Source organism: Ochotona curzoniae, unplaced genomic scaffold, assembly GCF_017591425.1.
Source record: "Ochotona curzoniae isolate NIBS_2020 unplaced genomic scaffold, NIBS_Ocur_1.0 patch356, whole genome shotgun sequence".
Lineage (NCBI taxonomy): Eukaryota > Metazoa > Chordata > Mammalia > Lagomorpha > Ochotonidae > Ochotona > Ochotona curzoniae.
The window spans coordinates 777,189-802,987 of NW_024466924.1; the positions used below are offsets into that span (position 1 = coordinate 777,189).

At 45.8% G+C, this 25,799-nt stretch overlaps 2 protein-coding genes across 2 annotated transcripts in view; both read right to left on the reverse strand.

The window, feature by feature from the left end:
- The window catches only part of LOC121167261 (sorting nexin-4-like), a 57,231-nt gene extending 49,692 nt beyond the window's left edge, over window positions 1-7,539 (reverse strand). Inside the window, exon 1 of the mRNA XM_040996687.1 lies at window positions 7,394-7,539. Within this exon, the coding sequence (XP_040852621.1) occupies window positions 7,394-7,534 (141 nt within the window). The 5' untranslated portion in view covers window positions 7,535-7,539. The remainder of the gene's footprint in view (window positions 1-7,393) is intronic.
- Window positions 7,540-19,335: 11,796 nt separating this feature from the next.
- The window catches only part of LOC121167255 (oxysterol-binding protein-related protein 11), a 65,990-nt gene continuing 59,526 nt past the window's right edge, over window positions 19,336-25,799 (reverse strand). Inside the window, exons 12-13 of the mRNA XM_040996678.1 lie at window positions 22,656-22,809; window positions 19,336-20,981 (exon numbers count right to left, since the gene is read on the reverse strand). Of these exons, the coding sequence (XP_040852612.1) occupies window positions 20,916-20,981; window positions 22,656-22,809 (220 nt within the window). The 3' untranslated portion in view covers window positions 19,336-20,915. The remainder of the gene's footprint in view (window positions 20,982-22,655; window positions 22,810-25,799) is intronic.

A 25,799-nucleotide genomic window follows, 5' to 3' on the forward strand; every position in this document is an offset into this window, starting at 1 on the left:
CCTTGTGCTATGTGCTACAAGCCTTTCTCCCATTTACCACAGGGAATTTAAAGTGTTTGCATTCAGTTGATTTTAATGTAACACAGCTTATACTTTGTTGCTTAACAGAATTTGTCTGTTTAGGCTTCTGCTTTTCAGGCCATCATTTCTGATTTTTATTCTCCATGATGATTTGGGAGGCATGTAACATTGTTTTTTTCTCCTTCAAAATACAACTAAAAAATTATTTACATAATGTTATGGCCATTAAATTTTCTTTTAAAGATTTATTTATTTTTATTGCAAAGGCAGATACACATAGAGGAGGAGAGACAGAGAGGAAGATCTTCTGTCCAAGGATTTACTCCCCAAGTGACCGCAATGGCCGGTGCTACACCCATCCGGAGCCAGGAACCAGGAACCTCCTCTGGGTCTCCCACGTGGGTGCAGGGTCCCAAGGTGTTGGGCCGTCCTCAACTGCTTTCCCAGGCCACAAGCAAGGAGCCGGAGGGGAAGTGGAGCTGCTGGGATTAGAACAAGCGCCCATATGGGATCCTGGCGCATCCAAGGCGAGGACTTCAGCTGCTAGGCCACCGCACTGGGCCTGATCACTAAAATTTTTAATAATTACATACATGTAAATAATCTCAAATGTGCAGCATGGACAATACAAAGAACTTTTCCTCCCAAGTTATTTGGATGTAGGTTGCTTTATCACTAGAACCTTTGCATGTATTTTTAGGAAAAGATTCTCCTGCAATACCACAACAGTACCCTAAGAACCAAGAGAACAATTCTGATCAGTAGCTGCTATGGACTCCCCAGACTCCCTTTGTCCTGCCATTTGTTCCAGTAATCTCCAGAACGGCAGGAGTCGGCACAGCCTCTTATTCCATTTAGTGGTTTTATCTCGTTACTTTCCTCCATCTTGGAAAAACATTTCGGTTTTTACTTTCATGATCCTGCCTCTTTCAAAGATGGAAAACTATTTACTTGGCACAACCTCTTTCAGTGTGGGCTTGCCTCCTGTTTCAACATGATTACATTAAGTCAGAAACTGTCACCAGAGTGAGGCTGTGTGCTTCTAATCCCATTTTTTCCACTTCCCCTATGGTTTTGATTTGCCCCGGTACTCTGAGCACTGGTATCTGCCCGGCTTCTCCAGTATAAACTTCCTGCTTTTCTTTTCAGTTATTTTAGCAGGAATTTATTTATTTATTTCCCTCCCTCCTTCCCTCCCTTCCTTCCTCTCTCTCTCTTTCTTTCTTTCTTTCCTCAAAGATTCATTCCCTCATTTAAAGGCAGAATGATAAGGAGAGACAGAAAGAGGTCTTCCAACTATTTAGGTTCCACACCCCTAAACAGCCACAACAGCCAGATCTGGGCCAGGTCAGAGCCAAGACCTCCAACTAGGGTCTCCCACAGCAGCGGCAGAAACTCAAGGACGCGGGCCACCTTCTGTTGCATTCTCAGGAGGCTGGAAGTGAGTATCCAGGACTCCACCTGGCACTCATGTGGGATGCCAGCATAAATGAACAGTGGCTTAGTGCACTGAACCACAAAGCCAGCCTAACAACACATGTGTGTTTGTTAGCCACTGTGTTTATGGTATCTTGTACCAGCAGCATGAACAGACTGACATAGTACCTAACTCACGATACCACTAAGAATATTAGCTAACAAAATGCAAAGAATTGTAAAGTTGCTTGACGCATAGTAAGAGCTCAAGTATTACTTATTGCTAGATTTAAGTTTTTCTGGTGATGAAAAAAACATGTAATGTACAAAAATTGAAAAGTATAGACAAACATCCAATCATAACAATGATTATCTGTGAAATAGGTGAGAGAGCCTGTAGTTAAAAATCCACCACTGGGGGTTGGTGCAATGGCTCTACAGGTTGATCCTCCACCTCCAAGTGCCAGGATCCCAGAAGGGCACCAGTTTGTGTCCTGGCTGCTCTACTTCCCATTTAGCTTCCTGCTTATGGCCTGGAAAGTACACCTACTTGGAAAAATATTAATTTCATTTCAAATAAAACAAGCTGTAAGTTTAAATACTCTTCCAGACTGGGTAACACATTTATGTTTCAGGACATTCATTTGGCAGACTGTGACTAACATTTCTTTTCAATGAAACAGAAATAGAAAAATATCAAAAAACATTGCATAAAGTAATGATTTATGTGCTATGTCCTGAGACAACACACACACACACACACATACATATGCTGGTTATAATGTAAAAAAATTGTAATATGAGTTATCTTACAAAAAATAGCTGGCAGCCACCGAGGTTAAAGAGATAAGAAAATTCTTGACCATGATTCATCTGCTGCTGCTGAACTCATAGATTCTGCTACTTACGCCCATGAGCACTCCCTTTTGTACATTACTCTCATTCACAGAATCCCTTAAGCCTTACAGCTCTGTTCCACTCCACTTAGTTCTTGGCTGACAATCAAAGTGCAAGTGACCTAATTTATCTGGAAGGCCAAGTGAGAGGTGGGGGGAAGAGACACACACAGCGTTCTTCTCCCATTCACTGACTTACTCCCCAAATGTCCACAACACCGGAGTTAGGCCAGGCCAAAGCCAGGAGCCAGGAACTCCAACTGGATTTTCCATGTGCGTGGCAGGAACCCAAGTACTTGGGCCATCACCTGCTGCCTCTGGTTCAAATAGCTGAGACTCAACCCAAGTACCCAAATATAAGATGCTGGTGCCACAATCAGTAGCTTAACCCGCTGCACCACTGTCAGCCCTGCATTGCAACTTTTTAGATTTATTTATTTATTTGAAAGGCAGTGTTAACAGAGATACAGAGACAGAGATCTCCCATCCACTGGTATATTTCCTAAATGGTTGCAATGACCAGGTCAGGGTGAAGCCAGATGTTTTCCCTAGTGTCTCCTGGGTTGGTGCAGGGCACCAAGCACTCAGTCCATCTTCTGTTGCCTTCCCAGTCCATGAGCAGGGAGCCGGATTCAGCCCCAGATCCTGTGGGCATTTGGGGATGAACCAGTGTGTGAGAGATCTCCTTGTGTTTCTCTAATTAAATATATAACACTTAACAGTGCTTGGAGCGGCAAGATTGGCAGCAATTCATAACTGTTGCAATATCAAAACCACTTGAGCAAGAACCTCAGAGCATGCCCTACATCCGAGACCTGGGGAGGGTGGGAAATTGGGTGGGCCTTCTCCCTTAATACCCCCCTTTAAACATGAAGGTAACAATATGGAAAACATACTAGTATTATCCACTTTCCTGTAGCCCTTGAACCTTCTTACCCTAATTAACTATGTAAAGATTGTCAAAATAAAATTTTATATATTAAAAAATATATATATATATATAACACTTAAGAAATCTTCAAGAAATAATTCCTGTCTGGCAAATACTAATATGCCCCTATCCCTGCCTCTTAATTGCAACTTAAATGGAATCTTTCAACCTAGAAGTAGTATTTCCTCCAATTTGTTTGCTTTTTCCTCTCCCTTCTCCTAATTATTACCTCCTTAAGAGATATGATTCCCTTTTCATTTTTCCATTTTCCAAATTATTTTAAGTAGAAATGCTCAAAGCCTTAAATTTGTTTTTTAATTTGAGCACAGTATGGTAGCCTAGCGGCTAAAGTCCTTGCCAGGATCCTAAATGGGCACCAGTTCTAACCCCGGCAGCCCCACTTCCCATCCAGCTCCCTGCTTGTGGCCTGGGAAAGCAGTTGAGGACGGCCCCACAGAGCAGACCTGGAAGAAGCCCTGGCTCCTGGGTTTGAATAGGCTTAGTTCCAGCTGTTGTGGCCACTTGGGGAGTGAATTAGCGGATGAAAGATCTTCCTCTCTGTCTCTCCTCCTCTCTGTATATCCGCCTTTCCAATAAACATAAATAAATCTTAAAAACAAAAGGTTTAATTAAAAAAAGAAAAGAAAGCCCTCCTCCTCATGGGGAAAAAGCACAAATTGGGGGTTTCTAATATCACAATGGAAAAGCAAAAGAATAACAGGCAGAAAAACAGAGGGCCATCGGAGGGTGTTTCAAAAAGTTCACAGTGACACAGGCAATGATCTCAGCAGTGAAGACGTCTGTTAGGACACAGGAGTCACTCACTGGAGAACACCAGGGAATTATGCATTGACCAGCACTGCGACAAAGAAGGTTAAGCTGCCATTTGTAAAATCAGCATCCCACAGGGTAGTGCCAGTTTGAGTCCTGGCTACTCTACTTCTGAGCCAGCTCCTGCTAATGCACCTGGGAAAACAGCAAAAGATGGCCCAGGTACTTGGGTATCTGCCACCCATTGATTTCCAGGCTCAAATAGATGAATTTTTTAAATTTAGAAGAGAAGGACAAGCATTTAACGCAGTGGTTAAGCTGCCAGGGATAGTCCCATCCCATATGCTGGTGGCTGTATTGCAGTCCTGGCTTTGCTCCTGATCCCAGCTTCCTGCCGGGGCTCTCTGGGAGGCAGCAGGGGATGGCGCAGGAAACGGGTTCCTGGCACCGACTCGGGAGACCTGGATGGAGTTCTGGCTCTCAGCTTCACCTGGGCCCAGAGCCGACTGCTGTGGGCATGTGGGAACTGAGCACAGCAGATGAGATGCCTCCATGGCTTCTAAATAAATATACAAACAAATAAAAAGTTATTTAAAAAATAAATAATTAAATAAAAAGTTGTGCGAGATTCCTTTTTAAAAAATGCAGTATCTACAAAGTGGTACAGTATACAGTCATGCAAATAAACTCAGTTACATTTTAGATAAATCCTGAAGGAAAAGAAGTCACAGAACAATTATTCCATTTAAGTTGTTTCAAAATTCAACTCAAACTAAATCATTCAAAATGCTTCTGAAGAGGTTGAACTATTGTTCAATTGGCTAATCCTCCGACTGCAGGGGCCAGCATCACATACGAGCGTCAGTTCATATCCCGACTACCCCACTTCCTATCCAGCTTCCTGCTTGTGGCTGGGAAAGCAGTTCAAGACTGCCCAAAGCCTTGGGACCCTGCACCTGCATGGGAGACCCAGAAGAAGCTCCTGGCTTCAGATCAGCTCAACTCCGGCCACTGTGGACATGTGGGGACTAAGCCAGTAGATGGAAGATCTTTCTTAGTGTCTCTCCTTCTCTTTGTAAATCTGCCTTTCCAAATGAAATAAGTAAATCTTTTTTTTTAAAGGTTGTGAAAAAAATAGGATTCGGGCTTATTTGTTGGGAAAAAAATGGAAATGCATAGTTTTCCTCACAACATACATTTTTCTATTCCCTTTGTAAAGACCTCCCCATACACTACTTAGGTAGCACAATAAAGAAAAAAATTACCCATACAAAATTCAGAACAGTGGCTAATTCTGTGGTGGATGAAAGGAGCTAGAATACAAAACGTATGGGGCTTCAAAGGAATCGATCAATGTTCTGCGAAAGCTGTGTCTGTCTTGTTGAAAGTTGGCAATATATACTGTTTTCAAGAGACTCCTAAGGCACAAGTGAGAATCTACATGAAAAAGAAGTCATATGGAAGTCAAATGTATGCATTAGACTTCTCTCACATTTCATATAAAATCCTCTGACCACTCCGCAAGTAGATTCAGGAAAAATAAATAAATAAATAAAATGGAAAGGTAAAACTCAACAATGGAAGAAAAGCTCATTTTAAAAAAGGCAAAAGAACTTTGCAGACACAGCACCAAAGATGCACTGACAGGAAATAAGCACATGCAAAAATAGTCCCCAAGACTTGTCATCCAGGAAATACGAATCAAAACGAGGAGATCCCCCAAAAGCATGACAGAACACCGACAACTCCAAAGGCTGGCGAGGAGCTACAAAACTCAGGTGGATCGCTGGCAGGATGGCAAAATGCTGCAACCACTGTGGAAGCCAGGCTGGCAGCTCCTCACCAAAAGCATGCTCCTACCCGATGACCATGCACCCCACCGAGTTAAAAACTTAGGTCCACCCCGAAGCTTGCGCCTGGCCACTTACTCCTAAATACCAAGATGTACCAATGAGTGGATCAGTAACCCGGGGTATGTTCAAACAATGGAAGATTCCCCAGTGCTAAAGAGAGAGGAGCGATCATGATAGACACAGAGCATTCTGGAAGTGAAGACACCCATCGCAGTCTGATTCCAGCTCCTGACATCATAGCAAAGGCTCAGGTGTGGGCTGTGAGCCCACAGAAGGTTCAGTGCGTGCGAGGCAGGGGCATAATGCTGTCTCCATAGCTTTGGGAAAATTGTTTTTACTTTCAAGAAAAAATTACAACCCTAAAAAATTTTAAGAACAAAGTTTTCCTATTACTTTCTCTACTTCAATATTTTTAAAAGTTGGCAAAAGTTTTAACTACCGAATGGAAGTCTGTGGTCAGCAGGTCTCTGGACTTGCAACGTTCAAGGGACAATTTGGCTTTATTCAACGTGAGAATGGGCAGTTTGATGTCAGGCCTACCATGAGTTCCAGAAAAAAAAGGCAGAAAATGACTAGATGAGAATAACACACTGCAAACCCCATACCTCACGTGATAACACTAGAAAGCAAACAACAGGATCTTTTTCTCCCCTCCTTTTCTTCTAGCAAGTGGAAATCAGTACCAAGCGAGAGTTGTAAAGCAGGTAAATACATGGAATATAGGCCATCTCCCACATCCCTAGCCGGCACAGTGACTTACAGGATAATCCTCCACCTGCAAGCGCCAGCACCCCATATGGTTGCCAGTTCAAGTCCCAACCGCTCCGCTTTCTTCCAGCTCCCTGTTTGTGGTCTGGGAAAGCAGTGGAGGACGGTTCAGAGCCTTGAGACCCTACACCCACATGGGAGACCTGGAGGAGGCTCCTGGCTCACAGCTTCAGATCAGCTCAGACGTTTGGGAAGTGAACCAGCAAATGGAAGATCTTTTCATCTCTGCTTTTAAAATTTGCCTTTCCAATTATACACACACATACATATGAAACTAAAGCCAACTAAGCTGTTGCAAAGGTGTTCCTTCCGTTCTGCCTTCTCCTGAGCCCGACACATTCTTCAGTTTCCTGAAGGATGGCAGCACGGGATCAACCACCCCGGCATCCCCCCACCAGCCCCACTAGGGGAGCCTCACTCTTGTCCCCCACTTCCTTCCCTCTCAAGCCTCCACCACCTCACCTCCCAGGATTGCAGGGTGTACCCGGGCTGCCCTCGGGGTCAGGACAGACTTCTGGACCGTGGACACCCGCGCCTTCCCGACTCCCCACCGCGCTAACGCCCCCTTCCCCGCACGCAGCCTCCGGCCCGCAGCAGCCGCGTCCCCGCCCTCCTGCCCTGCCGCCCCCGCAGGCCCCCCAGGCCGAGCCCCTCAGCCTCCGCCAGCCCAGCCCAGCCCAGCCAGCCCGCTAGGCCCGGACACAGGCCCCCAGCCCTGGGCCGCCGCTCCTCCTCACCGTGTCGGCCCCGCGGCCCTCTTGGCGGGCCCCGTCCGCGGCCTCGCCGCCCGCAGCCTCCAGCCCAGCGTCGGGGTTGCCCAGCGGCTCCAGGGGCGCCGGCTGCAGCTGCCGCTCGGGGTCCGGGGGTGGCTGCTCCATAGCTGCAGTTCCGCGCGCCGAGCGCAGTGCGCCTGCGCCGCCGCCCGGCCCTGGACGCCCCGCCCCGGCGCGCCGCCGCGCCTGCCCGGCCGTCAGGTGGCCGCGAGCCTGGGGCGCGCCCCGAGCCGCAGCCCTTTGCCTTCTGACCCCGTGGGTCCTATCTGTGTAACGTCTGGTTTCTATATTTCAAAGAGAAAAAAATCTCTCTCTTTTAATTTTTTGGATGATTTTTACATAGTTAATTAGGGTGATGAGGGTCAAGGGCTACAGGAAGGTGGTGAGATCACCATTTCCACGTTCTCCTTTTTTCCTTCCTTCTTGTATCTTGGGAAAAGAGGGAGATAAGGAGAGAAGCCACACTCAGCCTCCCAAACACCTCTGCAACTGGGAGGGAGGACAGCTACCCGACACCATCCCAGGGTCCCTTGTGGGGCATGCTCTGAGGGCCGTGCTCAAGAGGTTTCGGTAGTTCAACTTAACAGTCTCGCCACTCCAAAGCACGATGAAATCTCCAGAACCCACTGGCTGACACAGTCCACCTTAGAGTCTCCATTTGCCCAGATATTCCCTGCCAGCTCTTGGCTGGGGCAGTTGATTGATTTGTTCTGTCCTCTGTCCTCTGTTGTGGTACCAGGTGTCCTCTGCAGACTCCAATGTACTGCCATATCCTCCATGTGCACCTGGATATGCTGTCCACTGCTCCGTCTGAGCCACTGAGGAGGCCCAGCTCTGACACATACACTCCACAGTCAGACCATGGAACCCACAATTCTCTTCATGGTTGGGGTTCTAAGACCAATGATTCAGCTGGAATCCCCAAAGAAACTTCATCTGAGGTGATCCCAGACCTGATTCTTGTGTGTACTTGCCAGTACAGGGTCCGTCACCCCAATCAGCACAGTCCGTCAGCTTATGTAAATGCTGGTGGTTGCAATTGCTGGGTCAGTTCTGCTTCCACAAACCAGTTCTGTCAGTTCTGTCTTCTACACAAACCAATGGCTGTTGCAGCCGGCCCAATCCTGCCCACTGCATACTCGGCCTTCACAGGCACCAGTGGGAGTGGCTGCCTGGTCAGAGTGACTCGCAATAACTCCCATCAATCCTGCCCCTGCCCTGACTCCCGTGCTTGCCAGTATAGACATCAGACTGCTCCAGTCTGTCCCACACCCTCTTCAGCTCTCATGCATGTCAATGGGCATTGAAACCTAGTTCAACCCAACCGATCCCACTATCCAGCCCACACACGTGCCAGCAGGTGTTACTCTGTCTTGTCATGCCTGTCGACCCAGTCCTGGTTCTCAAGCTCACCAGTCAGAGTAGCGACCCAAGAAGGAGGTGCCCACTATTTTCCTACTGGGCCCATTCCCAGTTCTGGCACTCTCCAGGTGGTCCTGCAGTTTACCTTAACAGCCTCCCATGCCAGCATCTGCCAGCTGATGCTGTGGCAAAGCTCAGACAGCCCACACCCACTCTGACTTATCTGTGCATCACAAGAAGCAGTCAGCCCAGCCTGGCATTTCCCTAATCCAGCTCACATGAGTCCAACAGGTGTTGTAGCCTTGTCCAGCCCAGCCTGACCTGCCCCCCATTCCAACTCACGCTCTCCAGTGGAACGGTAGTCCAGCAGGAGAGTTCCTGACAGCCCCCCAACCGGCCTTGCCCCCTCCCCACCTGATTTCATGTGTGCTAATTGGGTGCTGTGGCCCAGTCTGGCATGGCCCACCTCACCTTGGCATTTACCAGTGGATGTTGTAGCCTGGCTAGGCCAGGCCCACCCCAGTTCCAGCTCACACTGGTGGAGGCTACAGCCTAGCCCAGCCCAGCCAGCTCCCAGTTCTGACTCTCATATGAACTGGAATGTGTTGCTACCAAACCTGGGCTGACCCATACTCCATGCAGGCTCTCAAATTTACCAGTGGGTGATATGAACTGGCCCAGCCTGGTTCACCCCCAACCTGCGCCAAATGTATGCCAGTGGGTACCATTCCCTGGCCTGGTCTGGGCTGCTCCCTATCATGATTCTTGTGCTCACCTGTAGGGACTGTGTCCTGACAGAGGAGTTCCCCAATTTCCTCCATGAGGCCTCTCCCAATATCAGATCTCAAGCCCATTGGTGGATCCATGAGCCAGCCCTGCTTAGTCCACCTCCTGTCCTAGCAGGAACAGTGGCCTTTCCTGACTGACTCTCACCCATTCCGGTTTTTACTGTTGAGTGTTACAGCCCAGCCAAGCCTGGTCTACTCCCAGACACAGCTCACACATGGCTCAGCAGAGGCAGAGACCTAGCCTAGCTCGTCCTACACCTGCCCTGGTTCTCATGAGCACTAGTGGGTGCAAAGGTCTAGCTCAGTAAGTGCACCCCAGACCCAGTCCATACTTGTGCCAAGGGACACTGCAGCCATGTCCAGACCAGATAGCAGCCCACTCTGGCCTTCACACTCACCAGTGGGAACCACAAGCCAGAGTGTCCCCTTAGCTCCCCAACCAGGCCTGTTCCCAGCCATAGATCTTGCATGTGCCAGTGGTTGCTCTGACCCAGCTTGGCATAGTCCCTCACCTGTCTTGGCCTTTGCCTTTGGATGCTGTAGCCTGGCCCAGCCTGGCCAGCCCCCAGTCCCAACTCTCACTGGCAGGTGCTGCAACCTGGTCCTGCTCAGTCTGCTCTCATCCCTGGCTCATGCAAACAAGAAGGTATAACAGCCTAGCTCGGCATGACCTGCACTCCATCCTGATTTCTGCACTTGCCAATGAGCTATGGTTTGCTGGGCCCAGGCCGGTACTGGAACCTGACCCTGCTCAGTCTGTTCCCATCTCTGGCTCATGCAAACTAGTAGGTGTGGCAGCCCAACCCGGCATGACCTGCGCCTCAGCCTGGTTTCTGCACTTGCTGGTGAGCTAAGGTTTGCTCAGCCCTGCCTGGTCCACCCCCTTCCAAAACCAACCCACACATTTGCCATCAGTTGGAGCTACCTTGCCCAGCTTGCCTGACCCCCAGACCTGGATCGCGTGCCCACTAGTGGAAGGAGCTATGACGCACTAGGGGAGTTTCCCACGTTCTCCCACTCAGTCCACTCCCAGACCCAGATCTCACACATGCCAGTGGGTGCTAGGCCCTTGTCCAGCATAGCCTGTTCCTCCATCTCAGCCTAGCATGAGCTGGTGAATGTTGTGGCCTGGCCGCCCAACACCCTGTTTTAGGGTGTGCATGTGAGTGCTACAGCCTGGACCTGCCCAGACTATTCTCAGTCCCTGTACCTGTGAGTGTGGCAGGTTCCATGGTCACACCTAGCTCAGCCCATCATCACCCCAACTCTTGAGCTAACCAATGGGACTTGTATTTCTATAGGGTATGGCCCGCATATCCTCCACAGAATCTACCCTCAGACCTGGTTCTCTCGCATGCTGGTTGGTGACATGACCCTGCCTAATGTGACCTATTCCCTGTTCTGACATTCAGTCTGGTACTGGGATCTAGCCCTGCTAGATAGGCCATCTGCCCTAGCTTTCACGTGGACTGGCATGTGGTGGTCAGCAATGTTCCATACTAACAAGCCCTACTCAGGACTCCCATGTGGGCTGGTATATCAGTCTGACCCATAAAGATCTTCTGGTCTCTCCCCTCCAAACCACCAGGTCTCAGTCTCCTTGCTTACCTGCAAGTACAGTGGCTCTGTCATTGAGAGTCCCTCGGGATCCATTCCTGATATAACCATACAGTGGCCTTATCCATGGATGTCCCTGGGCAGTAATTCCACCCTCTTAGGAACCAGAGCTCACTGCCAGAAGGCCATCGGCCGAAGCCCGACACCAGTTGGTGCTGTGGGCCTGAACTCATCCAGCAGTTGGCAGTGGTGGCTGGGGCTAGGGTCCCAAGCACTGAGTGTGACCTGGTTCAGATGCCCCCAGCAGCCGCCATGCTGCCGGGAGGTCCGTCCATCCAGTCCCTGAGAATGAACTCCCTGGGCCCTTCTTTCTTTTTAAAAAAGATTTGTTTTATTTTTGTTGGAAAGTCAGATATGCAGAAAGGAGGAGCGACAGAGAAGAAGATCCGTCATCTGTTGATTCACACCCCCAAGCGGCTGCAACAGCCAGAGCTGAGCCAGTCTGAAGGCAGGATTCAAGAACTTCTTTTGGGTCTCCTATGTGGGTGCAGAGGCCCAGGGACTTGAGCCATCCTCTACTGCTGCTTCCCCAGGCCATGAACAGGGAGCTGGATTGGAAGTAGAGCAGCTGGAACACAAACCAACACCCATTTGGGATGCTGGTGCTGCAGGAAGAGGCTGCTGGCCACTTTTTTTCTGTTCTTAAAGTCAGTAGTTAGTACTTGGGTCCCCTAACTGGTAAAGCTGGGAGGCATTTTTCCTGTACCCACCCACTGCAGGCTGAGAAGCCCAGGTCACTACTCGCAGCAAATGTTCTAAGGGCTTTAGAATCCAATTCCTAGGTCTCTCTAAACAGAGAAAAGGCACAGACTACAAATCTTCGTGAAAGAATAGCCCTCCTGGACCCGGCAGTGTGGCCTAGCAGCTTAAGTCCTCGCCTTTAACGCCCCGGGATCCCATATGGGCACTGGTTCTAATCCAGGCAGCTCCACTTCCCATCCAGCTCCCTGTTTGTGGCCTGGGAAAGCAGTTGAGGATGGCCCAATGCCTTGGGACCCAACACCCGTGTGGGAGAACTGGAGGAGGTTCCTAGTTCCCGGCTTCAGATCGGCGCAACACTGGCCGTTGCGCTCACTTGGGGAGTGAATTATTGGACGGAAGATCTTCCTCTCTGTCTCTCCTTCGTCTCTGTATATCTGACTTTCCAATAAATAAATAAACCTTAAAAAAAAAAAGAAGAAGAAAGAAAGAATAGCCCTCCTGTGATAAAACAGTCCTTTGATTGCAAGTATGTCTTCAAAAAGTTTGCCTGGCATGGTGGATGGGAGACCCCTTTGCCTGTTCTTTCCGTATCACCCTGCCTCTCAAAACAAATAAATCTTAAAAAACAAAAACACAAGTAGAGACATTCAGAATGTTTTAGTGTGTGTATGAAAGAAAATAACTTTCAAGACTGCCTTTGATATCCATTTTTATATTCAGCCAGATATAACTTTGTCTCTTTGTCCAAGATGGCCTTGAAAACCTTTGAAAACTCAAATTTGAAAATATCCTCCAGCACTCACTGGTGCTCAGAATAGGTGCGGGACAGAGCAGACTAGCTGCAGCACCTGCTGGCACACATGAAATCTAGAGCTGGGAGCGGCCTTGCAGGGAAACTTGAGGAACTTTGCTGCTAGGTTTCAGCTCCTGCAGGTGAGCATGAGAGCTGGGGCCAGGGGCAGGCCATACCAGGTTGAGCTATAGCACGTGTTGGCATACCTGTAAGCTGGAGGCCAACTAGGAAAGGTCAGTCCACAGCACACACTGGTAGGACCCAGAGCCAGGACTGAGAGCCAGGACAGGACACCCACCAGGTCATGTGAGGGCTTGGGGGCGGGTCAGACTGGGATAGGCTGCTGCACCTGTCAGTGAAAGCTGGGAATGAGGGGTGGGCCAGGCAGAGCCAGGCTGACCAGGCTGTAACACTTGCTGGCAAATGGGTGGCAGGAATTCCAAGCATTAGACATCTTCTATTGCCTTTCCAAGTACATTAGTAGGGAACTAATGTATCAGAAATGGAGCAGGGAACTCAAACCAGCACCCATATGGGATACTGTTGTTTCAGGTGGCAACTTAACACATTAAGCCACAATGCTAGTCCTCAAATAAATAAATAAATAAATAAAGGTCAGTAAGGGGCAGGAATCAAGGGAACTTCCTGCATGGTGACTCTGGAAACAAGAGGAGCCTCATCTCCGCAGGCCCCACTGCGGGAAGACCTGCCCTTGGGAACGAGAAGTAGATGAGAAAAGTCTGAGGCACAGAGCAACAGCCAGGCTGGCTTTCGGGGTACATGCCCCTCTGTGAGGACACAGTGGTCATCTCAGCCAGCACAAGGGACTCGAGTTTAGTATCTGAACAGCATGTTTTAGAATTCCTTCTGTTCATCACAGGCTCATGGATTATGCGGTGGCATCATTTTTTAAAAAAGAACTCTTGTTATTAATAGATGTTTGTTGTGCTCCTGTGCTAGCTGCCTGGTTCCATGAAATTCTCCGTGTCCCTGATACAGGTGTTCACCTCCTCCCACTAGGATCTGCTCACTGCCACTCAGAGACTGCGAGGGCATCTTCCCGCTCCTTGGGTCCTGCACGCTCCTCCAAATGCCCCCTCCCCCCACACACTGCACCTCTCCTTCCGTGGTCAGTATGGATGGCCTCGGCTCCTCATCACACCACAGGGCCTCATTCGTCCCCTCCCTGCTAGTGTCACTGTATTGGCGGGGGAGGGGAGTGGGGACAACGTTCCTGGAACAATTCCCAGTACGCACCTTCTCCAGAGCCTCCCACACAGGAGAAGAGCCCAGATGCTTGCCACACTACCTCTGAGCAAATGATTTCAGCCCAGCAGAGTGGACCCTTGAAGCCCCCAGGAGTTCAACTCCTCCAATGTCCTCCAGCAAGCAAGCTTCTACAGACGAACACTTCTTCTCTCCTGAATAACCTAAATGTTCTTTGAAGGCCCAGCTCTGTAGATGAAGCCAGCGCCCGCCACACCAGTACCGCTCACAGGTGCTGGGTTTGTGTCCAGGCCGCTCTATTTCCAATCCAGCTCCCTGCCAACATGCCTGAGAGAGCAGCAACGGAGGTGCTTCCGCCTCTACTTCCCCGCAGGAGACCTGGGAAGCTCCCGGCTGCTGGCTTCAGCCTGGCCCAGCCTCAGCTGTTGTGTCCATCTTAGGAATGAAGCACTAACTCAACACAAGGCAGATTTCTCTCTGTGGGCCCGGCGTGGTGGCGCAAGTGGTTAAGGTCCTCGCCTTGCACGCCCCGGGATCCCATATGGGCGTCGGTTCTATCCCGGCAGCCCCACTTCCCTTCCAGCTCCCTGCCTGTGGCCCGGGAAAGCAATTGAGGACGGCCCAAAGCTTTGGGACCCTGCACCCGCGTGGGAGACCCGGAAGAGTTTCTTGGCTTCGGATCGGCATAGCATCAGCCGTTGCGCTCACTTGGGGAGTGAATCATCAGACGGAAGAACTTCCTCTCTGTCTCTCCTCTCTGTATATCCGCCTTTCCAATTAAAAAAAAAAAAAAGATTTCTCTCTGTAACTTTGACTTTCAAATACAAGGTACTTCAATGGAGACGCTGCAGGAGTTGGGGAGGAAGAAGCGTGGATGATTAGCCAAGGCATTTCAGGACAAATGAAACCAACCTTCCACGTCTAAGGAATAGCATTTCTCCCATAGGGGTACACCTTCAAATGCAACAGGAACTTGATGCTCCAGAATGGAGTTTTCTGTGGTATCTAGAAGTTGGCAAACTTCTGGAAACTAGGCCTGCCTAAAAGTTATATTTGGCATTTGAGGGAGTTATTTTTTTTTAGGAGTTCAAAAAAGGAAGTCATAATTACTGCCAACTCTTCAAGCTTCCCAGCAACACCCTCGTCTAGGCTCTCAGACACAATCCCTGCTCCTGTCTGAATGTTTATATTTTCCTTCAAGTTCATGTGTTGAAACCCTAACCTCTGTGGCCATGAGGACGTGGGACTTGGGGAGGGGAGGAGGTCCTAAGGGCGGTGCCTCAAATACATGAGCACCACTCTGTGTCAAGTACTCAGTGCTTTTCATTGCTTTTCATCCAGTGTTTCTGGAGCGATCCTGATGGTCATTACGAATGAAACTCCTCAAAACTAACAAACAAACAAACAAACACTCTAGAATGGATAGAGAACAACAAGGAAGGCTTAGAATCAGACAGGAAGTGGTCAGCGGGGATGCGCTTATAACTCACTGGTGGAACACAAAGATTAGTTGCTCCTCACTAGGGTATTGAAGATTTCTCTGCACACCCCTCCTAAAACTGTTCACCTAAACTGTTGACATATGTCTTGTTAGAGTTATAGAGTTAGACTACCCAAAAACAGCCAGGTTCAGCAAAATCATGCTTCAACGCTATAAACTGCGACAGACTAAACAGAAAATAGACATGAGACAGCTGAATAGTAGTAATCTATAGCCATTTTAAAGTGTATAGAAACCAGTTGTATATAAACTAATAATTGAAATGTCAATGTAGAAGTCACAGGATGTGGTTCAGAACTTGCATTCTTTTTTTTTTTTCTTTTAACATATTGGTTACTCAATACCATGTCAACTAATTCCATAACGTTATAAATTGTTACTGATGTAATGTTGGGGCTTTTAATTGATTGGGATGATACTCTGCCAGCTCTACCTTCAGACCAGAGATGGTCTCTCCAAGAAACCGTTGAACTTACCAGGATAATATGATGCATAAATGCTTGGTAGATGCTTGCAATGAAAGAATCTCAACTGAATTTGAACTGTGGTAATGCAACAAGGTGGAGGAATCCACCATGGGGGTGGTTGGGGAGGGGAGGGGAATCCCAGTGCCTATAAAACTGTGTCACATAATGCAATGTAATCAATTAAAAAAAAAAAAAAAGACACAAGAGACACAGAAAAAAAAAAAAAAGGGATTGATTGACATCCCAGAAGTACAGTGGGCTTAACATGGAGCTACCTAAGCAGCAATTCAAAGCCCCCAAATCCCAGAGCTGGCTGCCAGGGGGCCAGCAGGCAGAGCCTGGTGGCTGGAAGTTTTAATCCCCAGACCCCAAGATCGCCCCCTCTCCAATCCCATCCACTACACAATGATGGCAGCGGGTGGGGCCCAGGCCCACCCAGCTCTCCAGACTTCCCCCTTCAGTGTACTCACCATGAAGGGAGCAGCCTCTGGAGTTCGGGCAGGCCCAGGGACAGGTCACCGCGTGAACACAGGGTGCTGGAAGTTTTAATCCCTTGAATTTGTTCTTTTGAAAAATGTCTGTTCATTTCCTTTGTCCATTTTATTACAGGGTTTTTTTTTTCTGTCCCTGGGTTTCTGAAGCTCTTTGTAAATCCTGGATATTAGTCCCCTATCACTTGTGTAGTGTGCAAAAATTTTCTCCCATTCTATTGGTTGCTTCTTCACTTCATTGTTTCCTTTGCTGTATAGAAGCTTTTTAGTTTGATGTAGTCCTGTTTGTTCATTTTGGCTTTGATTGCCTTTGCTTTTGGTGTCTTTTCTAAGAAGTCTTTCCCTGTTCCTGTATCTTGGAGTGTGCTTCCTATGTTTTCCTTTAATAGTTTGATGGTTTTGGGGTGTAGATTTAGGTTTTTCAACCATGTAGAGCTGATTTTCATATAATGTGACAAGTGTGGTCTTGCTTCTACATCTGCAAGCTGCTATCCAGTTGTCCCAACAGCATTTATTGAAGAGACCAAGTTTTTCCCTGGATTGTTTTCAGTTTTCTTGTCAAAGATTAGTTGACTATACATGTGTGGGCTCCCTTCTGGTGTTTCTATTCTGTTCCATTGATCTTCTCTGTTTCTGTACCAGTACCAGACTGTTTTGATGACCACTGCTCTGTAGTATGTCTTGAGGTCTGGAATTATGATTCCTCCAGCTTGATTTTTATTCTTCAGGATAGTTTTGGCTACTTGTGGTCTTTTGGGATTCCAGATGAACTTTTGTATCATCTTTTCTATTTCTGAAAAGAATGTTGTTGGGATTTTGATTGGGATTGCGTTGAATCTGTATATTATTTTTGGTAATATGGTCATTTTGATGATGTTGATCCTGCCAATCCAGGAACATGGTAAGTTTCTCCATTTTTCAATGTCTTCTATTTCCTTTTTAAATGTTTTATAGTTTTCATCATAGAGGTCTTCCACATATTTAGTTAGCTTAATTCCTAGGTATTTAAGATTCCTCTCCTCTTTCTCGTTCATGGATGAGAAATTTCTTTCTCATTCATGGAATTATTTGTGTACACTAGTGCCATTGATTTGTGTTCATTAATTTTGTATCCTGCTACTCTGCCAAAGTCTCTTATGAGTTCCAACAGTCTCTTGATGGAGTCTTTTGGTTTTCCTATGTAGAGAATCATGTCATCTGCAAATACAGTCAATTTCATTTCCTCTTTTTCAATTTAGATTCCTTTTATTCTTTTTCTTGCCTAGTAGTTCTGGCAAGGACTTTCAATATTATATTGAAAAATAGTGGTGACAGTGGACATCCCTGCCTAGTTCTAGATTTTAGTGGAAAGGTTTCCAATCTTTCTCCATTTAGTATGATGCTGCCATTGGGTTTTTCTTGTGTTGTTTTGATTGTGTTGTAGAATGTACCTTCTATGCCTATCTTTTTTTTTTTTTTTATGCCTATCTTGCTTAGGGTTTTCAGCATGAAGTGGTGTTGGATTTTATCAAATGCCTGCTCAGCATCTATTGAGAGGATCACATGGTTTTTGTTTTACAATTTGTTGATGTGATGTATCACATTTATTGGCTTATTTATTTAAAAAAATAGTAATCAGGTGGCGGGCACTATTGTGTAGCAGGCTAAGCCTCTACTGGCTTTCCCACATAGATGCCAACTCATGGCCTGGCTGTTCCACTTTTTTTTTTTTTTAAAGAATTTATCTATTTTTATTGGAAAGTCAGATATACAGAAAGGAGAGACAGAGAGAAAGATCTTTTACCCGATGATTCACTCCCCAAGTGGCCACAACAGCTGGAGCTGAGCCCCCATCCAAAGCCAGAAACCAGTAGCCTCTTTTTGGCCTCCCACGTGGGTGCAGGGTCCCAAGGCTTTGGGCCGTCCTCAACTGCTTTCTAAGGCCAAAAGCAGGGAGCTGGATGGGAAGTGGAGCTGCCAGGATTAGAACCGGCACTCATACGGGATACTGGCACGTGCAAAGTGAGGAGTTTAGCCAATAGGTTATCATGCTGGGCCCCTGCTCCACATCTGATCCAGTCAGTGCTTAGGGTCTGGGAAAGCAGCAGGAGATGGCTCAAGTCCTTAGGTTCCTGCGATCATCTGGGAGACCCAGAGAAATGTCCTGGCTCCTAGCTTTGGATAGGTTCAGCTTCAGCCATTTGGGGAGTAAACCAGCAGATGGAAGATCTGTCTCTCTCTTTCTCTCTATAACTCTGCCTTTCAAAACAAGACAAAACAGAGTTCATCCTAATATATGGGAAGATTCAATGATCTACATATGCAGTGCTTTCCAGAATTTTAAAACTTCTATTTCAGTAATTCCTAAAATGGCTCAACAATGCCCCCAAATAAATGAGGCTCATGTTTCAAACCATAAAACAAAGTATCGCATTTCACTTTAAATTCTCCCTTTGTCCATAGCAGAAGTTAATTTTTAAAAGGTATTTTTTATTTTTGAAAAGGCAGCAAGAGACAAAGATCTTCTATCTGCTGGTTCACTCCCCAAATGGCCACATCAACCAGGGCTGTGCCATGACAATGCCAGGAGCTTCCTCTGGGTCTCCCATGTGGGTACAGGGTCCCAAAGACTGGGGTCATGCTCCCCTGCTCTCGAAGGACAGATGCAGGGAGCTGGATCAGAAGTGGAGCAGCCAAGACATAACTAGATGTCCATATGGAATGCTGGTGCTTGCAGGAAGACAATTAGCCAGTCCAGCCATCACATCAGACCCATGTCAAATGTTTTAATTTTTAAAAATGGTTTATACTTACTCTTAGAGATGGAGTTTCCTGAAGAATTAAACATAAAATTAATGTCCCTCCCAAATGTATTCTACTAAATATAAACTTATTTTTCTCCAGTCATAAAACAGACAAAGGATTCATTGTTCTCTAGTTTTATTACTTTTTAATTTTCCCAACACATTAACTAACTTGTTTTGAAATTTTTTTTCAGTGCATTTCACAGCAAAATGGAAAGGGAATCATTAAAATGGTTGTACATAAACCAATTCTTGTAATTTACAGTTTGTTCAAAAATCTGTTTTGCTGTTTTCACCCTATCCATCCCTCTAACAGAACACACTTATCAGAGCACAAAGCTTACACTTCTTAATGATGATGCAACAGACGCGGCCATCTACAATGGCTGGTGAATAACAGGTTCATGTTCCACACATTGATTGGAAGACTACGCAGGGAGAAAGAGTAAGGCACCACTCTTGGAAAATTAAGGTAGCTTGCAGTAACAAGTGCTGAGCACCACACGCAGGTGCTCGGTAAATACTCGAATGAAGAAAGCCATCATTAGCACTATTCATTGCCAACAATTCTTCCACCTCAATAAAATACTTATTTAAAAAAGAAAAAAAAAAGATTTGTACCTGAATACAACTTCCTAATATCTTTCTTATTATTATTTCATACTTTCTTCAATATTTAAATTTCCTTGAAAAGAAAAGCCATACCTTATATACACTCAGTCACACAGATAACTGAATTCCTGACAAGTAGGAATAGCCATGTGGTTTAATTCTCGAGTGAACAGAGGTAAAATAAAGCATACATATCCAGAGGGATAGTACATAATACTGGATATTAAGCTACAGATGAAAGGAAAAAAAAGGAAAAAAAGTAACAGTTTTAATTTTTCATATCTGCTATTTTCTTTAATGCCTTAGTTCTCAAGAAAGGCCAGAACCTCATCATACTGACATTAACACATTTTAAAAAATTTTCTCACAAGTGTAATATTTAATAAAACTAGGTATTGAAAAATGCTCTGAAATTTTTCAAGTCAATGTCGTTTTCAAGTATATTAAAATGCTCAGAAGAAAAAATCCTCCATGGTTACACCTCTAGTCAATTTATAAATAGAATTTTTAAAAGAGTGTTCCAACTGAGGTGGGTGACGGGCACGTTGCTCACGCACAGGCACACAGTCTTTATGAAGAAACAGAATGCCTTGTTACTACAGCTCGGTTGGATTTTTTGTTTTTGTTTTGCTTTTAACACTGATTTCAGGCACAATGGCTGAATCCACGTCTAGGTCATGTTCTTTCTCCTCTTGCTTGTTTTTTAAGAGTAGTGAATACTTCAGTTACAGACAAAAGGCAAAACACAAACTCTGAAAGAGACCTCACGTTTTACTACAAAGAAATCAAAGTCATTGAGTTCTCATGGTCTTCTATCTGCTGCCCCTGTGCAAAAAATAGGGGAGTCCCACTTAGCCTTCGGAGCAAGAACTGGAGAAGAGCTGAGTCAGTTAAGAATCCAGGTAAAAGGTTTTCAGGTGGTATTGCTCGCATCCTGTGAACAGAGTGGTGAGAGGGCCACTGTGTTTCCCCAACACTTTGGTCTCGCTGCAGTCTACCGGGGCCCCAGTGGCTACATTCATGTTGAGCTAGCTTCAGTGTGTGCAGCTGGGAAGCAGGTCACTCAGTGCGATGACTCCATTCTGGGAGGGTTTGGGGTAAACACAGAAGAACCGCATTTGGTCGAGTCTGAGAAAGCATGTGTCACTCCGCTGGCTGTGTGCTTGGAATTACTTTCCAGAGGGGTTTGTGATAAACCCAGCCATCTCCCTGAAAGAAGTCCAAGAAAAACAATCAGTCTTCCACTCTGAAAAACTCTAACCACAACTGGAAGCACTTCACTGTAATGTAACGCTCTTTTAACAGAGTTTCTTTGTGAAGACGCAGTCTCTTCGCCTAAGACTTCACATAATGCCTACAGTTTAATGAGGATTACATGAGAACGCTAATATGGGACGACTCAAGATGCTTTCTTTTGCAGAAGACATTATCTCAGAGCTACAGGCAGCAAGGGGAACACAAAGACACAGTCCAAGCAAAAGATGTTGCCCATCTAAACTTGCATCTCTAGAATGTGGTGTGCTTTGGGATTTTCTGGCCCTTTTCTGACTCCCTACCATCATTAGCTTCCCCTGGTTCTGGCCTCTCCTGTAAAAGGAGACAACATTGCAGTTGCAAAGTGAAGCAGAGAGTCCAGTGAGGAAAAGCCTGAAGCAAAACTCAAAAGCAGCACAGTGGGGTTGCAACTTGGCTGAGTTCAGTATTAATGGGTCAGATTTAAACCTCGGTCCTCAGCCTCCATAGCTCCTTCAACTCATATGTGTATTTTCAAAGTTTGCATATTTATTATACTTTGTTACAAAATGTCTTAAGAGTTGTCAGTTGTTTGGTTCATAGTGCTGGACTTCGCACCTTGAAGAAATTAGGCTCCTCTGAGCATCTCTCCACCCTTGCCACTTTCTGAGATGTATTTATTTATTTGAAAGGCAGAGTTAGAGGGGGGAAGTGAGCTCTTCCATCTTCTGGTTCATTCTCTGAGTGGCCACCGTTGCAGGCAGGGCCAGGTTGAAGCCAGGAGACTGGAGCCAGGAGTTTCCTCCAGGTCCCCCAAGAGTTGGCAGTAACTTCAGCACTTGTACCATCTGCTGCTGCTCTTCCCAGGCCCTTAGTACAGAACTGCACAGGAACTGGAGCAACCAAGGACCCAAACCAGCACACATACTGATAGCAGCTTTCCCTGCTCTATTATGATACCAGCACCATCAGCTCTGGCTCATAATTTATCTTCCTGAGATTTATTTAAAAATAATGAACAATAATATATATTTTTAATCTTCACATTGAACACAGACTTGAGTGCATCAGACTTCTATATAAGAGATGGTCTCTCATATCAGCTGACTGTTGGGGAACACATTGCTGTAAGTGTGCTTAGGTGATGTCTCCGATGCTACACAATGTCCTCTTACATTACTCCAAAATCTTGCTTCCTGGTAGAAAGTTCTTTGTGATAAGCTCCCAATTTTTGACAAAGCATATACTAAATGACACCCATGATTTGGTTCTCTGCTAACCCTCTCCACATGTTACCACTTTACGATCCACTAGGTATCCAGTTACATCTGTCATGTCTCTCTCAAAATGTAGTCTTTGGAAGTGAAGAGCATTTGGTACAAAAGGCAGTGAATAATAAGTTGCATTTGCTTTTTTGGTAACTGAAGATTCTGCTACCATTTGCATCTGTGGCCAATTTAGATTCCTAAATATATTGCATCAGAACTGCACTTAAACCAAATTGATTGGACAAAGTGTGAAATGCCCATTAGAAATCTCATGATTAGGGTGTACTACTTCTAAAAATAAAACTGGATACAACTAAGCCCAGTAAACCCTAGTCCCTACTCAGCAGATCCGAGCTTTGGCCAGCACCCACAAATGGCATACCTCTTTAACAAAATATTTGGTCTTCCAGGGAGTGCCTGTTTCAGTACGATGCCTTTCTTCAGCTCTCTGGCGTTCTTCCAGGGTTCGCTTATGCTCTGTGGCCTTGTCAATCTCAGATTCTCTCAGAGAGTCAGTCACATTTTTCCATAATCGCCTGAAATACAAAAACTACATATTTTACACAATCTCTAATGAAAAGATAACTGAATAGAATGGACAGCCTTCAATATTATATTAATTTAAATATATATACATATTTGATACATTTATATTTTAAAGATTTTTTTCACATTATAACAATTTTTTTTAAAAGATTTATTTTTATTATTTTTTTATTGGAAAGGCGGATATACAGAGAGCAGAGACAGAGAGGAAGATCTTCCGTCCGATGATTCACTCCCCAAGTGAGCGCAACGGCCGATACTATGCTGATCCGAAGCCAGGAGCCTCTTCCGGGTCTCCCACACGGGTGCAGGGTCCCAAAGCTTTGGGCTGTCCTCGACTGCTTTCCCGGGCCACAGGCAGGGAGCTGGAAGGGAAGCGGGGCTGCCGGGATTAGAACCAGCGCCCACATGGGATCCCGGGCGTGCAAGGTGAGGACCTTAACCACTTGCGCCACCGCGCCGGGCCCTATAACAATTTCTAAAGCTTATTTTTAAAACCAGCTCTGTACTTTCCTGCCCAAGAGCTACAAGATCACTGACACTGCTCCTGTCCATGATGCTGATTCTCTTGAAAGCAAAATAATCTGTATTTTCCCAAGCCATACAGGAAGCTGCTTATTTATTTTTTAAAAAGACTTTTATCTGGAATGTTTACAAAGGGGTAGAGACAGAAAATCTTCTCTCTGATGATTCACCTTCAAGATGGCTGAAAGGCCAGGCCTGGGTCAGGTCTGGGACAGGTCTGGAGCTTCTTCCAGGCCTCCCACACAGGTAGCAGGGACCCAAATATGTGGGCTAGCTTTTGCTACCTTTCCCAGCCATTAGCAGGGAGAAACAGAAGTGGATATCCTATGGGATATTGGCATTACAGGTGGTGGCTTTACCCTCTATGCCACTACACAAGCCTCAAAGATTTTTATAAGGATTAACAAGTAAAAAGTAAAATAAACTTCAAAAAATTTTAAATCTGTTTTTATTGGAAAGTCAGATTTACAGAAAGGAGAGACAGAGAGCAAGGTCTTTGGTCCACTGGTTCACTCCCCAAGTGGTTGCAACGGCCGGATTGAGCTGAAGTCAGAAGCCAGGCTCTTCTTACAGGTCTCCCACACGGGGATAGGGATCCAGGGCTTTGGATCGTCCTCTACTGCTTTCCCAGGCCACAAGCAGGGAGCCGGATGGGAAATGGAGCAGCCAGGACACAAACCAACAGCCATATGGGATCCTGGCACATGTAAGGCCAGAACTCTAGCCACTAGACTACCATGCATCAGGCCCAGAAAAATAAACTTAAAATGCTAATATATAAACGCAGACTACCTGTGTTTTGGACACAACGAGGACCACATTTATTCTCCTGTCTCTGTTGAGCAGGAAACCAGACAAAGGTGTTTAGCAAACAGGTAGGTATAGGGCAGTGATCTTTCAGACAGGGAAATAAATGAGAGGAGTATGTTGGGCATTACAGCAAAAAGATGAACTCACAGCCTTACATCACATCACAGACAGAAACTAATTCAAAATGGACCATAGGCCTCAATGTAGAAGAAAAAAATAGCCAATACAACTTCTAGAAGGAGATATGGGAGAAAATCTTGGAGGTTTTGGATAAGGCAAAGATTCTTTGGATGTAATATCAAAACTACAGTGAATAAAACAAAACATTAATAATTCTACTTCATCAAGAGTAAAATCTTTTATACTATAAAAGCAACACTAACAGAACGAGAAAAGATAGTGTGCTAGATGAAAGTATTTGCAAAACAGATATCCAAAAACTGTCATCCACAATTTACCATGAATTCTCACAAACAATAAGATAAACAACTCAAATAAAAAATAGATAAAGGATATAAAACTGTAACTTCATCAGAAGATACACAAATGATTAAAAGTAATAAAAACAGAAACAAAATCATTATCAGCAAAGAAACACAAACACCACAAAGTGACAGTACTGGGCACAAACTAGAATGGGAATAATAAATAAGACTTGGGATTAGTGTTTGGTCTAGTGGCTAGGATGCCAATACTCTATATCCAAGCACCTGAGCTCCAGTCCCGGCTCTATTCCCTGCTCCAGGTTCCTGCTAATGCGTACCCCAGGGGCCAGCAGATGATGGATTGGAATGCTTGAGTCCCAGCTGCCCACATGGGAGACTTGGATTGATTTCCAGTGTCCTGAGTCTGGTCTAGCTCAGAATCAGCTGCTGCAGACATCTGTGGAGTGAGCCAATGGATGGAAGGTCTCTCTGACTCCCAAACAAAGACAAACAGCAGCAAATGTTGAGGATGCAGAGCAAAGGGAACTATATTACATGCCTGGTGGGAATATACAATGATGCAGCTGTTTTAGAAAACAGTTTTGCAGTTTTTCCAAAAGTTAAACATAAAATGGTTATCCAACTCTGCAATTTCAATCCTAGGTATTTATCTAGGAGAAATAAAAGTGCATGACCACACAAAGATTTGTAAGACAATTCTCCTGACAATGCTCTGATTCATCACAGTCTCAAACTGGAAACGCCTATCAACTGCTGAGTAGATGGCAAAATGTGATGTGTCCACACAATGTAATGCTATACTCATCAACAAAAAAGGGTAAACCACTTATACATGCCATGTCAGGGACGAGCTTCAAATCACTAGGCTAAGGAAACAAGCCAGGAATATAAGCTCATATATTGGATCATTTCATTGACATGAAATGTTGACACAAGACTGAAAGTGGTTGTGATATGATCACAAATACACTGCAGCTATCTTCTGCGGCTCCTGGCTCATAAATGCTTTCCCAAAGCAGACCAAAGAAACTAGACTTCCTTTCTGCCAATTAGAAACCCTCATCTTCCTCACCTTTCTCCGATACCCCTTGGCTGACAGAAGAAGACCTCCATTTTAGAGGGAGTCCCTTGCCATGGCCAAGAGGAAGAGACACTTTGCAGAGAGGCCAGGAATCACTACAGCAGATAATCCCTGTAAA